The sequence below is a fragment of the Melozone crissalis genome, unplaced genomic scaffold, assembly GCF_028551555.1.
Source record: "Melozone crissalis strain CALT ecotype California unplaced genomic scaffold, PUWL_Pcris_2 ptg000107l_1, whole genome shotgun sequence".
Classification (NCBI taxonomy): Eukaryota; Metazoa; Chordata; class Aves; order Passeriformes; family Passerellidae; genus Melozone; species Melozone crissalis.
Window position 1 is genome coordinate 5,720,375 of NW_026535884.1, and position 14,626 is coordinate 5,735,000.

At 60.5% G+C, this 14,626-nt stretch overlaps 1 protein-coding gene across 1 annotated transcript in view; it reads left to right on the top strand.

The window, feature by feature from the left end:
* The first annotated feature begins 689 nt into the window (after positions 1 to 689).
* The window catches only part of PLEKHN1 (pleckstrin homology domain containing N1), a 16,080-nt gene continuing 2,143 nt past the window's right edge, over positions 690 to 14,626 (top strand). Inside the window, exons 1-12 of the mRNA XM_054291865.1 lie at positions 690 to 769; positions 1,969 to 2,068; positions 4,307 to 4,453; positions 4,838 to 4,918; positions 5,090 to 5,177; positions 6,667 to 6,791; positions 7,301 to 7,435; positions 8,300 to 8,380; positions 10,398 to 10,467; positions 10,854 to 11,011; positions 11,709 to 11,903; positions 13,204 to 13,455. Coding sequence (XP_054147840.1) covers positions 690 to 769; positions 1,969 to 2,068; positions 4,307 to 4,453; positions 4,838 to 4,918; positions 5,090 to 5,177; positions 6,667 to 6,791; positions 7,301 to 7,435; positions 8,300 to 8,380; positions 10,398 to 10,467; positions 10,854 to 11,011; positions 11,709 to 11,903; positions 13,204 to 13,455 — 1,512 coding nt within the window. The remainder of the gene's footprint in view (positions 770 to 1,968; positions 2,069 to 4,306; positions 4,454 to 4,837; positions 4,919 to 5,089; positions 5,178 to 6,666; positions 6,792 to 7,300; positions 7,436 to 8,299; positions 8,381 to 10,397; positions 10,468 to 10,853; positions 11,012 to 11,708; positions 11,904 to 13,203; positions 13,456 to 14,626) is intronic.

Here is a 14,626-nt window from a genome sequence, read left to right on the forward strand (position 1 = left end):
AATTCCTTTTGGGAAAAAGTTCCAGGATGGGGTTTCTGAGCTGAATTCCTTTTGGGAGAACCCTCCAGGATGGGTTTCTGAGCTGAATTCCTTTTGGCGCTCCAGGATGGATTTATAGGCAGAATTTCTTTTGCGAGAACGCTCCGGGATGGGTTTATCGGCCGAATTTCTTTTGGGATAAAGTTCCGGGATGGGTTTCTGTGCCAAATTCCTTTTGGGAGAACGCTCCGGGATGGATTTCTGGGCAGAATTCCATTTGGGAGAACGCTCTGGGATGGATTTATCAGCCGAATTCCATTTGTGAGAAGGCTCCGGGATGGATTTCTGGGCAGAATTCCATTTGGGAGAAGGCTCCGGGATGGGTTTCCGTGCCGAATTCCCTCCGGCGCTCCGGGCTGGGTTTGCGGGCGGCCCCAGCCCCGTTCCGCGGTGCTCGGGGTGGATTCCCAGGCGCGGCGCAGGTACCGGGCCCGCCCCTCCCAGCCCCGGGGCGGGAGCGAGGGCAGGACCGAGGGCCAGGAGCGGCTCCGGGCCGCGCTCGCACTCGCTCGGCACCGGCGGGCGCGGAGCGGCGGGCGCGGAGCAGCGATCCCGCACTGATCCCGCACCAGCGATCCCGCACCAGCGATCCCGCACCGCTCCCCGATCCCGCACTGATCCCGCACCAGCGATCCCGCCCCGCTCCCGGCATGGGGAACATCGCCTGTGTCCCGCAGGCTCCCGGCGGCTTCAGGAGCTCCTTCCGAAGGAAACCCTCGCTGAAAAAGGAGTGAGTAACCCCAGCCGGCTCTGGGCTGTGGGATCTCCTGCGGGATCTCCCCGGCGGGCATTTCCTATTCCCGGTGGGTTTGGGGGTGCCGGGCACTGCCAGAGCCGGGATCGGCTCGCCCCGAGTGCCCGGGGTGGAATTCACGGGGCAAGCGCCGCTGGGTTCATTTCTGTTTGGGCAATTGAGCTTCCCCCGGCGGGACAGGCTGCGGAACACCCGATATTCCCTTGTTTTCACTTGGGAGTGCTGTTATTCACCCGATATTCCTCTGTTTTCACTTGGGAGAGCTCTTATTCACACTTGTGAGAAAACAACATTCCCGCTGCTCGGGCTTTAGGGAGAAAGCCCCAAATCCCAGCACCCGCTGTAGGATTTGTGTTGGTGAACCCAAAGGGGGAGCAGCAGAAAATGTCTGTGAAATCCTCTGGGGATTTGGGTGCAGAAAACGTCTGCGAAACCCTTTGGGGATTTGGGTGGCCACACTCAGGTGCCGTGGCTGTCCCAAAATAGGCACAGGCAGGGAATGCTCTGCAGCTTCCCAGCTTCCCACTGCTCCCATCAGCACGGCCAGAGCTGGAAAGGAACCCTGCAGGGAACCAGGGGATTCCTCATGAACCTGTCTGGGTTGGGTTCAGGGTCAGGGCTGTGCCAAAAACCCCCAAACTCTGCCGGGCTGGGGGGTTTCTAATGGAAAGGAGACCCTGAACTGTCCCCTGTGCTGCCGGAAATCAGGGAAAAACCTGGAGGGGCCTGAGGAGCTCCTGTGGGGTAATAGAGAGGGGATCCCTCAGGGAATTTGGGGTAAAAGAGAGGGGATCCATTGGGGTATTTGGGGGTCTCGCTCCAGGGCCCTGTGTGGAGCTCCCAAGCCCCAGAGCCCCTCCTGTCCCACTGACTCCCAGCTTCCCACGCCCGTGGGGATTGTCCTGGGTCTCTGCTGCAATCTGAGGAAGTCCCAGCCAGAGATCTGGCTGAGCCAAGACCCGTGAAAAAGCAGAGAAGAAAAAAGCTCAACAACTGTGGCAAAGTCCCTTTTCAGCTCTCCCAGGCTTTGTCATCCCTGGGATGACTCGAAAGCCCGTGACACATTGCATGCTTGGTGTGCCGGCTTCCTTATTTCAGGGCAGGATTCACCATGCCTCAGCCTGGACCTGCGTTTCCATGTGTGTTTAAGGTTTTTTTCCCCTTTTTCCCTGTAGACAAAATGGCAAGAAAAAGCTGCCCAGCTTCTTTGGGCTCGACGGAGGCCAGGAGCGGGACACGAGCACGGACAAAATCCTGCAGTACATCCCAGCCAAGGCAAGAATGCCCAGCACCTCCAGGGGTTCATCCCCACCTTCCACAAGCACAGAATTCGGGAGGGACGCTGGGTTTGGGTCTGGGGGCTGCAGCAGCAGCTCTGTTCCATTGGGACCCCTGGGAAGGGATGAGCGCCTCTGTGCAGGTGTGGAGGGGACCTGGCTCAGCCAGGGGTGCTGCAGGGACGTGGGGACATGGGGACATCTCCCCCACACCTTTCCTGAGGGATCTTTTGTTCCTGGGTCGCCTGGGAGGGAAGGGAGAAGGTTGGGAGGGAAGGCAGAAGCTGAGCGAGCTTTGGCAGGTGGGATGATTCATTCCCACGGAGCAGGAGCGGATTAGCAGGAGCCTGGGAAGGGAATCAGGAAGGGCAGGGCTGCCCCGGGCACGGCCCAGCCTTGTGGCCTCATGGCCCCGTTCCCAGCCCTGCTGGGGAAGGCACAGGGGGAGCCAGCAGCCCCCGAGGGCTCCGTGGGTCCTGCTGGGTGGGCCGGGGGTGTGGGAGGAGTTTTGGGAGCGTTTGGGATGTGGGGAAGGGGAAACTGAGGCACGGCCGCAGTGCCAGGCAGAGGGAATTGCGGGGAAGGCTCCCTGTGGGAATCAGCTGGATCCGGAGGGATCAGGCAGCAAAAACCACCCTGGATTCTCCCCTGGGGAGGCAGGATGAGCCGTCAGAGGCAGTGGGTGCTGGGGAAGGGATGCTGGCAGAGGTCACTGGGCGATGCCCATCTGGGAGCCCAGGGAGTGTGGGATGGAAATCGTCCTTGACCCTCACCTGGGGCACGGGGATGCCAACCCTGGGCTCGGCCACGAGCTCCCTGTGTGCCCTGGAGGGTGCCCGGGCTCTGCCCCTCTCCCTGCTGCATTTCTGGCTGCAGCAGCAGCAGCTGCAGGGCCGGCTCGGAGCGGAGCTGCCAGCACAGGGCACCCTCACAGGAGATGGCATCGCCGCTGCTGCCCACCTGGGACAGGGACAGGTGACATCCCTGCACCTCCTGGCACCCCCAGCAGCCCCTGCCCTGATCCCAGAGCTCCCAGTGCCCCAGGGGCTGCTCCTTTGGTGTTTTGAGCCGCTCATTTTGGTGTTTTGAGCCGCTCATTTTGTGTTTTTCCCATGGAGCAGCAGCCCCGGGGCTCCTGCTGCCGGCTGAGCTCTTCCTGTGCTGCTGCTGATTCACGGGGGCCGGAGCAGTTAATGAGTAACTGGTTCTACCTGTTGTAGGATGGGGTGGAACATGTCAGGGCAGCGGGCTGGGGAGGATCCGGGAGCGCGGGATCGCCGGGATAACGGGAATGGCCGGGACGGGGCTGGGGAGGGTCCCGGAGGGAGGGACAGCGCCGGGCCCCTTCGGCTGAGGCATCCCCGTGGGTTTGGGGCAGATTTCAGAGCTCTGACCCCGATTTTCCACAGCTCCTGTGCTCTGTCATCACCTCCATCCCCTCAGGCTCTCACTGCCACCCCTGCCAGGCCTGCTGGGTGAGGGAAATGGAAATGTCCCATTTGCTCCTTGCCACACCAGGAGCTGTGCAGGCCCTGCCTCTCCCTCCTCTGGAAGCTCTTTCCCACTGTGCTGCTGCATTCCCAGCTCCCACACTGCTTTTTCCTCTCAGCCTTGTTCATTCCTGGGAAATTCGGCTGCCCCGTCCCCAGCAGCAGCAGCAGCAGCTGTGGCTTGTGCTGCTCCTTATCTCCGTGCCCACGATTTTATCACTTCACCCTCTCCCCACTCCCAGGTGCTGCCGGTGCCCTTATCCTGTGTTTTGTTATTGCTGCACCCATGACCAGCTGCTCTTTGCTCTGCATTTGTGACACAAATTCCATTTTTCTTTGCCCTGCATTTGTGACCAAACACCATTTTTCTTTGCCCGGCATTTGTGACACAAACACCGTTTTTCCTACTCTGAGCTGCCCCAGTGAGACTTTTACTGTTCCCTAAATTCTGTCCCATAGCTGGGAAGCTGGAGGCAGGATTTCAGCAGGAAAGGGTTAACTCCTGTCCTAAAAACAGCAACCCCCATTCAGCCAGGCCCTGGGAGTGAAATGTGCCCGTGCCCTCCTCTTTTGCAGCCCAGGAGCCCCAGCTTTAGGTCAGGATCTCCTCACAGGCCCCCAGCACGTTGGCAAGGAGACCCAACAACAAACAGCCCATGCTGGGCCCCTGTCCCAGGAATCCTGCTGGGAAGATGTGCTGGGAATGCCCCTCGCAGCAGCCCTGACCTGCTCTTCCCTCGGCACAGATCCTCCAGAAGCAGGAGAGCCAGAAGGAGAACCTGGACCAGAGGCTCCCCAGCCTGTTCAAGAGGGGCCGGAGGAAAGTGGTGGTCAGGGATTTGGGCAGAATGATTTATTACTCCAAGGTCAAGCTGAAGTTCCAGCACTGCCAGGTGAGGCTGAGGCGCCTCTTTGTGGGGCTTGCTGTGCCTGGGGATGGGGGAGAAACTGGGGAGGGAGGGGAAATTGTGGGAAATGGGAGCCTGGAGAATTCCCTGGGCTGCTCTGGGCACTGCCACATCTGTGCTGATGGAACCTGGGGCACTTCCATCAGCACAGGTGGGACCCTTGGAGAAGATTTTCCGTGCTTGGGATGCAGAGGGAGGCTGGGAGGTGTCCTGAGATGGCCCCAAATGTGTCCTGAATAACCCCAAAGGTGTCCTGAGCTAACCCAACGTGTCCTGAGATACCCCAAAGGTGTCCTGAGATAACTCCAGAGGTTTCCTGAGATAACTCCAGAGGTTTCCTGAGCTAACCCCAAGGTGTCCCTTGTGCAGGAGGTCCACAGCTGCTTCCTGGAGCTCTTCCAGTCCCACCTGTACTTCCAGTCCTCGGATCCCAATGGCCTCACCTACCAGGTAGGGCTCACCTGGGCCAGCTGGGCTCTGTGGCCACGCTGGGGGAGCCGGGCAGCCAAACCTCCTTTGCTGAGGTTTGGAATGGAGAGAGAAAAACCCTGTGGGATATTCGGGTGTTCCTCAGCGTGCTGCAGGATGGAGCCCCAGGTAACCCCTGCCCTCCTTCCCCAGGAGCTGCTGCCTCTGAAGGAGCTGCAGGTGCAGGAGCTGGGGGCTGAGCAGAGCCCGGGGCTGCAGGACCACGCTCTGCACATCTCAGGTGGGTCTATGGAGCAGCAGGAACATGTTCTGCACATCTCAGGTGGGTCTGGGGGGCTGCAGGACCACGCTTTGCACATCTCAGGTGGGTCTGGGGGGCTACTGGGCTCAGGGAACCCAAAGAGGGGGACAGGGCTGGGTCTGGGCACCCACTGCAGCAGTGCCAGGCGTGTCCTGCAGTTCTTTTCCTCATTTTCTCTCCTCCTGGACCCTTTTTTGGATGTGGCAATGGGCGATGCCCTGGGGGTGTGCCCGGGGGTGCCCGAGGGTCATGCCCTGGCACAGGGATTCCTGCTGGCTTTAATTTGCATTTATAATTGGTGTGAGGAGCTGGATGCCCAGGGAATGCCCCGAGAGCAGCATCAGCAGGGAAACCAAGGGAGGAGGAAACAGGGAAAGCAAGGGAGGAGGAAACAGGGAAAGCAAGGGAGGAGGAAACAGGAGAGCCCCAGAGCTCCAGAGCCACGTGGATGGGCAGCAAAGGCTCCACACCAAATTGCTGTCATGGGTTTGGAGTCACTCGGTGCCCCCATTCCCAGCTCAGCTCTGCTCACCCTGCACTTCCTGCAAGCCAGACACACTTCAAAGGCTCGGTGAAACCTTGTTTGTAAATAATGCAGGAACTGGGGCACTAAAGATACCAGAGAAGGGCAAAGTCCCCCCCGTTTATCCGGGCTTATCTGGGCACCTGCAGGTCCCACAGAGGCAGATCCCTGTGAGCCTGCAGCAGGCAGGGCTGGATACGGGCTCGGAGGTGAATTATTAATCACAACATCCACGCTGCACCCTGCCGGGGTGGTTATTGCCCCGAGCAGCAGCGCAGGTGTGGGAGCTGTGCTCGTGCCCCGGGACCAGCGAGAGCTGCAAACTCAAATCAGCAACTGCAGGGCTGTCCCTGCCTCCCAGGGATGTCCGGAGTCATCCTCAGCTGGGCTGGCACGGGCTGGGTTCAGGAGGCAATGAATAAACCAGCAGTGCCAGAAAGGCGCTGGTGTTCCACATCTGGAGAGCCAGCGTGACACTGGGAGATGACACAGGAGAGCAGCACCTGGGACAGTCCCTGCCCACACAGAGCCGTCCCACAGGCTGCTGGGGATGGAGGGATGGAGGGATGGGGACCCATGGATGGATGGATGGGGATCCATGGACGGATGGATGGATGGGGATCCATGGATGGATGGATGGATGGATGATGGATGGATCCATGGATGGATCCATGGATGGATGGATGGATGGATGGATGGACAGAATCTATGGATGGATGGATGAGGGAGCCATGGATGGAGTGACTGGTGCAGGCTCCATCTCCCAGTGTGCCAGCTGTGCCAGCTGTGCCATGGGGGCTGGAGGGGTGGCAGCAGAGCCCTGGTGTCCCCACACCCAGGAGGGCTGGGCGCTGTGCCAGCTGTGCCAGCTGCGCCAGCTGCTCCCGATGGTGCTGCCGTCCCTGCCCAGCTCTGCTCTGCTCAGCCCGGCTCTCCCGCCCCCAGGGCCCCTGCTGAACCCCCTGGTGGTGTTCTGCCAGTCCAAGGCCGAGCTGAAGCAGTGGCTGTACCACCTGGAGAAGCAGATCCAGCTCTGTGGAGGGAGCCTGGCCCTGCCCCTGCTGTCCCAGGTGGGTGTCCCATGTCCCACAGCTGGGACACTGGGGGGGATTCCCTTTGGGGGCTTTCCTGGGGAATTAAGGGTGCAAAAGGAGCTGGCAGGAGGGGTCTGAGAGGCACTGTGCTGGGGGGAAGAGCTGCCACCACGGGTGCCACCAGCAGCACAACCTCCATGGGGTCACAGCTTGAGTCAGCCTCAGGGAAGCTCTCGTGCTTTTGGTGCTTGTGCAACCACCCAGAGCTTGCAAAACATCAGCAGGAGGAGGCTGAAGCTTAGAGAGGAATTGTCCCTCCCATCTCTGAGGGTGCTTTAATGCCCTCCCCATGTCAAACACAAATATCCCCTTGGAAAGGCGTTCCCAGGGATGCTGGCTGTGGAGGGTGCCAATCCGCTCCCAGCTGCAAAACTGCCTCCTGCCCAGATTTACCTGCCCTCTCCTGCTCCTGCCACCCCAAAAAGGGGCCCCCAGGCAGGGCAGGGCTGGCTGAGGGCAGGGGGGCTCCGTGTGTCTGTCCCCAGGGCCCCGGGGACAAGGAGGAGCTGCGCTGGTCCGTGCAGAACCTGCCCGTGCAGGACTGGAGGGGAACCCAGCGGGAATCCCTGGGAGAAATCCTCTGCCTGTCCAAGGTGAAGCTGCAGCACCTGCCCTTCCAGGTAGGACACGGCTCCGGGGAGGGATGGACACAGGGGTGGATGGATGGATGGATGGATGGGGGATGGATGGATGGATGGATGGGGGATGGATGGATGATGGATGGATGGATGGATGGATGGATGGGGGATGGATGGATGGATGGATGGATGATGGATGGATGGATGGATGGATGGGGGATGGATGGATGATGGATGGGGGATGGATGGATGGATGGATGGATGGGGGATGGATGGATGATGGATGGATCGATGGATGGATGGATGGATGGATGGATGGGGGATGGATGGATGATGGATGGGTGGATGGATGGATGGATGGATGGATGGATGGATGGATGATGGATGGATGGATGGATGGATGGATGGATGATGGATGGATGGATGGATGGGGGATGGATGGATGGATGGATGGATGATGGATGGATTGATGGATGGATGGATGGATGGATGGATGGATGGATGGATGGATGATGGATGGATGGATGGATGGATGGATGGATGGATGGATGGATGGAGGGATTGAGGGATAGATGGAGGGATCCATGGATGGAATCACTGGTGCAGGCTCCATCTCCCAGCACAGGGAAGCAGCCTGGCTCTTCCCAATCCACTTCCCATAGACAGAAGCAGCCTGGCCTTTCCCAAATCCAATTCCCACACAGGGAATCAGCCTGGCCCTTCCCAAATCCATCTCTGAGCACAGAGAAGCAGCCTGGCCCTTCCCAAATTCGTTTCCCAGCTCAGCTCAGCTCAGCTGTTCCCAGAGCCTTGCCCCGGCTGCAGTCAGGATAACAGAGCCCAGGGCTCTCAGCTCTGAGCCTGGCTGTCCCAGAGCTCTAGCCCTGTCCCTTTGTGCCTCCCCAGGAGCAGCACGAGCGGCTGCTGGTGCTGTACCCCTCCACGCTGGTGATCGTGTCCGAGGAGCCCGGCGGCCTGTGCTTCAAGGTGAGCTGCCCTCGGAGCGCCCTGCTGCTCCCCACGGCCCTCCCGAGCTCCTGGCACCCCTCCCGAGCCAGCTGGGCTGGGGCAGGATCCCCTCCCATGGGAAACACCCTGCTCTGCTCCAGCAGCCCGGGGCAAGGAGCTGCTGCCAAGGGAGCAGGAGGAGGAGGAGGAGGAGGCTGGGCTGGCAGGGAGCTGCTGCAGACAGCAGCTGGCACAGGGGGCTTTTCCCCCATCTCTGTGCCACTTTGGAGCTGGGCGCAGCCTGGCAGCAGAGCTGGGGCTGTGGGGAAGGGCACAGGAGGGCAGGAAGGGCACAGGAGGGCACAGGAGGGCAGGGAGGGCAGGGGAGGGCAGGGAGGGCAGGGGAGGGAAGGGAAGGGCAGGGGAGGGAAGGGAGGGCAGGGAAGGGAAGGGAAGGGAGGCTGCTGCTGGTGCAGCGCTGGCACCGTTCTCCCTCTGCAGGAGCAGAAGGGACAGCAGGGACAGGGAGCATCCCAGGGATGCCAGAGCAGCTCTGTGCTGTGCCTGCCCGTGGCAGCAGTGCTGAATCCCCAGCACAGGCAGGCAGAGGCTCTGAGCAGTCAGAATGGCCCTGAACTCACCCAGTGCCATCCCCGGTGGCCCTTGGGGACACGGCAGAGCGCGAGCAGGGCTGTGCTGGTTAATGGCTGGTGCTGCAGGGCCTCTCTGCCCTTCCCTTCCCTCCCCGTGATCCTGTGATCTGCAGCACCGTTTGATGGCTCACCCAGAGCTCTCTGCTCCTCCTGTGCTGGAACAAATGCGCCAGAAGGAGCAGTGGCCTGTCTGTGACCCTGGAGCTGCTGCTCTGCTGCATCCCTGAGTCACCGAGCCGGGCACAAACAGCCCTGCAGGGCTGTGAAATGCACAGTGAGCCCCCGGGCACAAACAGCCCTGCAGGGCTGTGAAATGCACCGGGAACCCCGGGCACAAACAGCCCTGCAGGGCTGCAGGGCTGCAGGGCTGTGAAATGCACCGTGAACCCGCGAACCCCCCAGGGCCCTGCCCCACGTCCTGCAGAACGCTCCGATTGTCGTCCCTAGGAAGGGCCAGGGGCAGGCAGAGCCCTGCCCATCCCAGAGCAGCTCTGGACGGCGTTTTCCACATCCTGCAGAGCATTTCTATTGTGATCCCTGGGGAGAGCATCCCTCAGGAGAGCAGGGCCAGGAGCAGGCAGAGCTCTCCCCATCCCAGAGCAGCTCGGGATGGCGTTTTCCAGCAGCTGGGACTCGCCCCAGGCACAGCCTGATTTTGGGAAAGTGCCGTTTGCATCTCCTGGGAACGGGGCACCCCGCAAAGGGGCCGGGGCCGGGCTCTCCCATGAGCTCACCTCTTTTGAAACCCTAAACCTGCCCCCGTTCCCTTGCCAGGGATGCTCCCTTCCCACGGCGCTGATTCACCGGCCTGGGACGGGAACCTGCTTTTCCAGAGGCGTGCCGGGGCACGGGAGCTTCCCCTGCCCGCAGCTCTGCTCTGTAAATCCACAGCCCCCGCAGGAGCTGCCCCGCACGGCTCTGGGGCAGCGAAAGGGCTGCCATGGGGCTCACCCCAGGGCTCCGATGGGAAACGGCCCTGGGAGAGGTGGGAAACAGCGAGGGGGAGATGCTGGGGCGATCTGTGGGATGTTGGTGAGATCCCCGAGGTGGGAATTTATCCAGAGGAGGTGGGAATTTATCCAGAGGGTGGCTCAGCACCGGGAGGCAGCAGGAATCCCGCTGGGATGTGCAGGAATCTCACTGGGATGTCCAGGAGGGTTAGGGTCAGTTAATCCCATTGAGATATGCAGGAGACAGCATGAATCCTGCTGGGTTGTGCAGGAGGAGGCAGGAATCCCACTGGGATGTGCAGGAGGCGGGAACCTCACTGGAATTGCCCCTGTGGGAGCAGAGTTTGGCTGCCCAGGTGCCCCAGAGCTGTGCCCCCTGGCACGGCCAGGAGCTCTGCTGGCTCCCTGACCCCAGCCATGATCCCAGCCCTGGCCCTGTCTCTGTCTCTGCAGGGAGAGCTGCCCCTCAACGCCATCCAGGTGCTGTTTGAGGAGAACGACAAAAGCTCCTTCCTGATCGAAGGTGGGTGTCCGGCATGGGGTGGGGGGACAGCAGGTACCTCAAAGGGATGTGCAGGAATCTCATTGGGATGTGCAGGAGGTGAGGGAACCTCACTGGGAAGTGCAGGCTGGCACAGCCACGGGGGGCTCGGGGCTGTGCCCACCCTCCTGCGGGGCAGCCAGGGAAATTTGGGATGCTCTGTGTCCTGCCAGGAGGGCAGAGCGTTCCCGGCACCTCCAGACCCTGTGGAATGCAGGGCAGGATGGAGCAGGGGGGTTTTTGAGGGGGGAATCAGCAGCGTGGGGATGTTTTTCGGGGATTTTTGAGGGTCCAGCCCAGGATCAGCAGTGGGGATGTTTTTCAGGGATTTTTGAGGGAGGAATCAGCAGCGTGGGGATGTTTTCCAGGCCGACTGATAAACTCCATCCGGGTGACCTGTGCCAGCTACCAGGACTACCAGGAGTGGCTCTACTGCCTGAACACCGCCCAGTTCCGAAACGCCGACTCCTCCCTCTCGGGCTCCGAGAGCTTCTCGGTGGGCTCAAGGCTGCCACAGGCCAGCCAGGTACGGGATGCTGCAGTTTGGGGTGGGAACTCACCTGTGTGACACTCTGGTGACCTGGCAGGCTCTGCTCCAAGCTGCCAGCAAGCTGCTGATCCCTGGGGAGTATTTAAATTATTATTTTTATCATTATTTTCATTTATTTTATTTTTATTTTCATTTAGTTAATTTTAATTATTTTATTATTTATTTATTTTATTATTATTTTCATTTATTCTGTTATTATTATTTTCATTTTATTATTTTCATTTATTTTATTATTAATTTCATTTATTTTATTTTTATTTTTATTTTTATTTTCATTTTATTATTTTTATTACTTATTTTATATTATTATAAAATATTTATTTTATATTATTTTCAATTATTTAAATTATGAATACAGGGCATTATACAGGGCAAAAATGACATTGAATTCCTTCACAACCAGAGGTGGACATGGCCTGTGACTGGCACAAGGACAGGGATGGGTTTTGGGCTTCTTCATCCTTGCGGGTCCCTTCCAAGTGGGGATATTCTGTTTTTCCTGCCTGGGCTGTGTCCCCAGGTCTGTCCTTGTCCCCAGGTCTGTCCTTGTCCCCAGGGCTGTCCTTGTCCCCAGGGCTGTGTCCCCAAGAGCTGTGTCCCCAGGGCTGTGTCCCCAGGTCTGTCCTTGTCCCCTGCAGTTCCCCAGGTCTGTCCTTGTCCTTGTCCCCTGCAGTTCCCCAGCAGTGTGAGGGGATCCCTGAGCTCCGATGGCCAGAGCAGCTCCTGGGCGTCCGGGGGCAGAGTGACCGCGCTGACCGCGCTGACCCAGAGCAGCGGCTCCCTGCCCGACGGCCCCTCCTTCCCGCTGGGCCCCGAGGGACGCCTGCTCCAGGAGCCGCTGTCCCCCGGCTACTCCCAGCCTCTGCACGTGAGTGAGCCCCAAACCCAACCTGGGGTGCCCCTGGGGATGCTGAGAGATCCCAGTCCCAGTCCCAGTTCTAGTCCCATTCCAGTCCCAGTCCCAGTTCTAGTCCCATTCCAGTCCCAGTCCCATCCCAGTCCCATTTCCAGTGCCATTCCAGTCCCAGTCCCATTCCCATCCCAGTCCCAGCTCCAATCCTATCCCAGTTTCAGTTCCAGTCCCCGTCCCATCCCAGTCCTCTGCCCTGCACTAGAGCTTTTGGGGATTACAGAAAAATCACAAAAGGGCAAACAGGAGGTTCCAAGGCTGTGAAACCCCAAAACAAAAGCTTCAGGGGGGGGAAGGTGATGGCCAGGGCAGGAATCCCATCCCAGGGCAGGAATCCCACCGCAGGGATGGCAGGGCTGTGGGGCACGAATCCCATTCCCAATCCCACCGCAGGGATGGCAGGGCTGTGGGGCACGAATCCCATTCCCAATCCCACCGCAGGGATGGCAGGGCTGTGGGGCAGGAATCCCATTCCCAATCCCACCGCAGGGATGGCAGGGCTGTGGGGCAGGAATCCCATTCCCAATCCCACCGCAGGGATGGCAGGGCTGTGGGGCAGGAATCCCATTCCCAATCCCACCGCAGGGATGGCAGGGCTGTGGGGCACGAATCCCATTCCCAATCCCACCGCAGGGATGGCAGGGCTGTGGGGCAGGAATCCCATCCCAGGGATGGCAGGGCTGTGGGGCAGGAATCCCATTCCCAATCCCACGCCAGGGATGGCAGGGCTGTGGGGCAGGAATCCCATTCCCAATCCCACCGCAGGGATGGCAGGGCTGTGGGGCAGGAATCCCATTCCCAATCCCACGCCAGGGATGGCAGGGCTGTGGGGCAGGAATCCCATTCCCAATCCCACCGCAGGGATGGCAGGGCTGTGGGGCAGGAATCCCATTCCCAATCCCACGCCAGGGATGGCAGGGCTGTGGGGCAGGAATCCCATTCCCAATCCCACGCCAGGGATGGCAGGGCTGTGGGGCAGGAATCCCATTCCCAATCCCACCGCAGGGATGGCAGGGCTGTGGGGCAGGAATCCCATTCCCAATCCCACGCCAGGGATGGCAGGGCTGTGGGGCAGGAATCCCATTCCCAATCCCACGCCAGGGATGGCAGGGCTGTGGGGCAGGAATCCCATCCCAGGGATGGCAGGGCTGTGGGACAGGGCCCAGGGCAGGACACAGGCGATCCCTGAGCCCGGAGCGATGTCCCGGTGCATTCCCAGCCCAGCAGAGGCAGCTGCAGCCCCGCACTGTCCTTGCAGAGCCTGGCCGTGCCCAGCTGGCCCAGCCCGGCGCTGCCCAGGCAGGGGCTGCGCAGGGGGAGCAGCGCCAGGACCCGCCGGGGCAGGGGCAGCGGGCACGGGGTGCCCGGCCAGGAGCAGGAGCGCGAGAGGAGCCTCTGCCGCCTCATCCCCCAGCACCCCAGGGCAGAGATGCTGTCCCCCGTGTACCAGGAGCCCTACTGTGCACAGGGCACCCAGCAGCACCCCCTGGCACCGCCGGGCACGGGCACGGTGAGGGATGGAGGGGTGGGATGGGGATGGGTGAGGGTGGGGATGGATTGGGATGGATGTGGGATGGAAATGGAGGTGGGAAGGGGCTCGATGTGGGATCAAGATGGATGTGGGATGGGGGCTGGATGCAGGATGGGGATGGATGCAGGATCGGGATGGATGTAGGATGAGACTGGGTGTGGGATGGGGCTGGGTGTGGGATTGGGATGGATCCTCCTGCCTGGGAAGAGCGAGGTTCACCTTTCCCTGCTGGTGCTGCTGGCAGGGCCGGGGCCTGGCAGGTGCTGCAGAGCAGGTGTGCAATCCCTGCCGTGGGAAAAGGGGCCGTGGGAGGGAGGTTGCAATGCAGATGGAGCAATGCCTCCCTGGCACGTGGGCACCGGCTCCTGAGGCAGCCCATGAGTGGGAGGGGATTGCCTCATGGGACACAGCCTCCTCTCCCCAGGCTTTTCCAGCATGTCTCCATCAGGTTTTCAGCGTGCTGCCACTTTCCCAACCCCTGGGTGACTGTTCCTGTAGGAATTCCCCTCCCTGGCCCAGCCAGGAGCCAGCCCTGTCCTCCCACAGGGATGAGCAGCACTTGGGACTTTATTTGCAGGGCCATTCCCCACTCCAGCCCCTCTGGGGATGAGCTGTGGGTGCCCCGTCCCATTTCCATCCTGCCTTGGGGCTGAACAGACACCAGACAAAGGCAGGGACAGGGATGAGAGCCAGGCTCCCGAAACTGGGGATGAGTCAGAGCCAGAGCTCTGTGGCCACCCCAGAAACCCCAGCAGAGATAAGGGAGTGCCTGCAAAGGCCGCATTTCTGTTCCTGAGCATCTGATAGGGAAAGGCTTGCTGAGAATCTGATAGGGAAAGGCTTCCTGAGTCACCCCACCCTGGGGGCACCCCCTTCCCTCCTGGACCCCCCTTCCCTGCAGGTCCTTCCTGGCTCCCCCTGCCCTCCTGCACCCCCGGAGCTGCTTCCACCCTGCTGCCTTCCCCCCGGCACGGAGGTGGGATGGGGATGGAGTGGGGTGAGCCCCTGTGTCCCACCTGGGCAGCACCAGCCAGCCTTGCTTGGCCTGAGCGTGCTGCCAGCAGGGCTGGATCTGGGCCGGGCAGCACCAGGTGGGCAGCGCCAGGTGGGCATTTCCCAGCTCTGCTCAGCCAGGATCCAATCTGGGGCT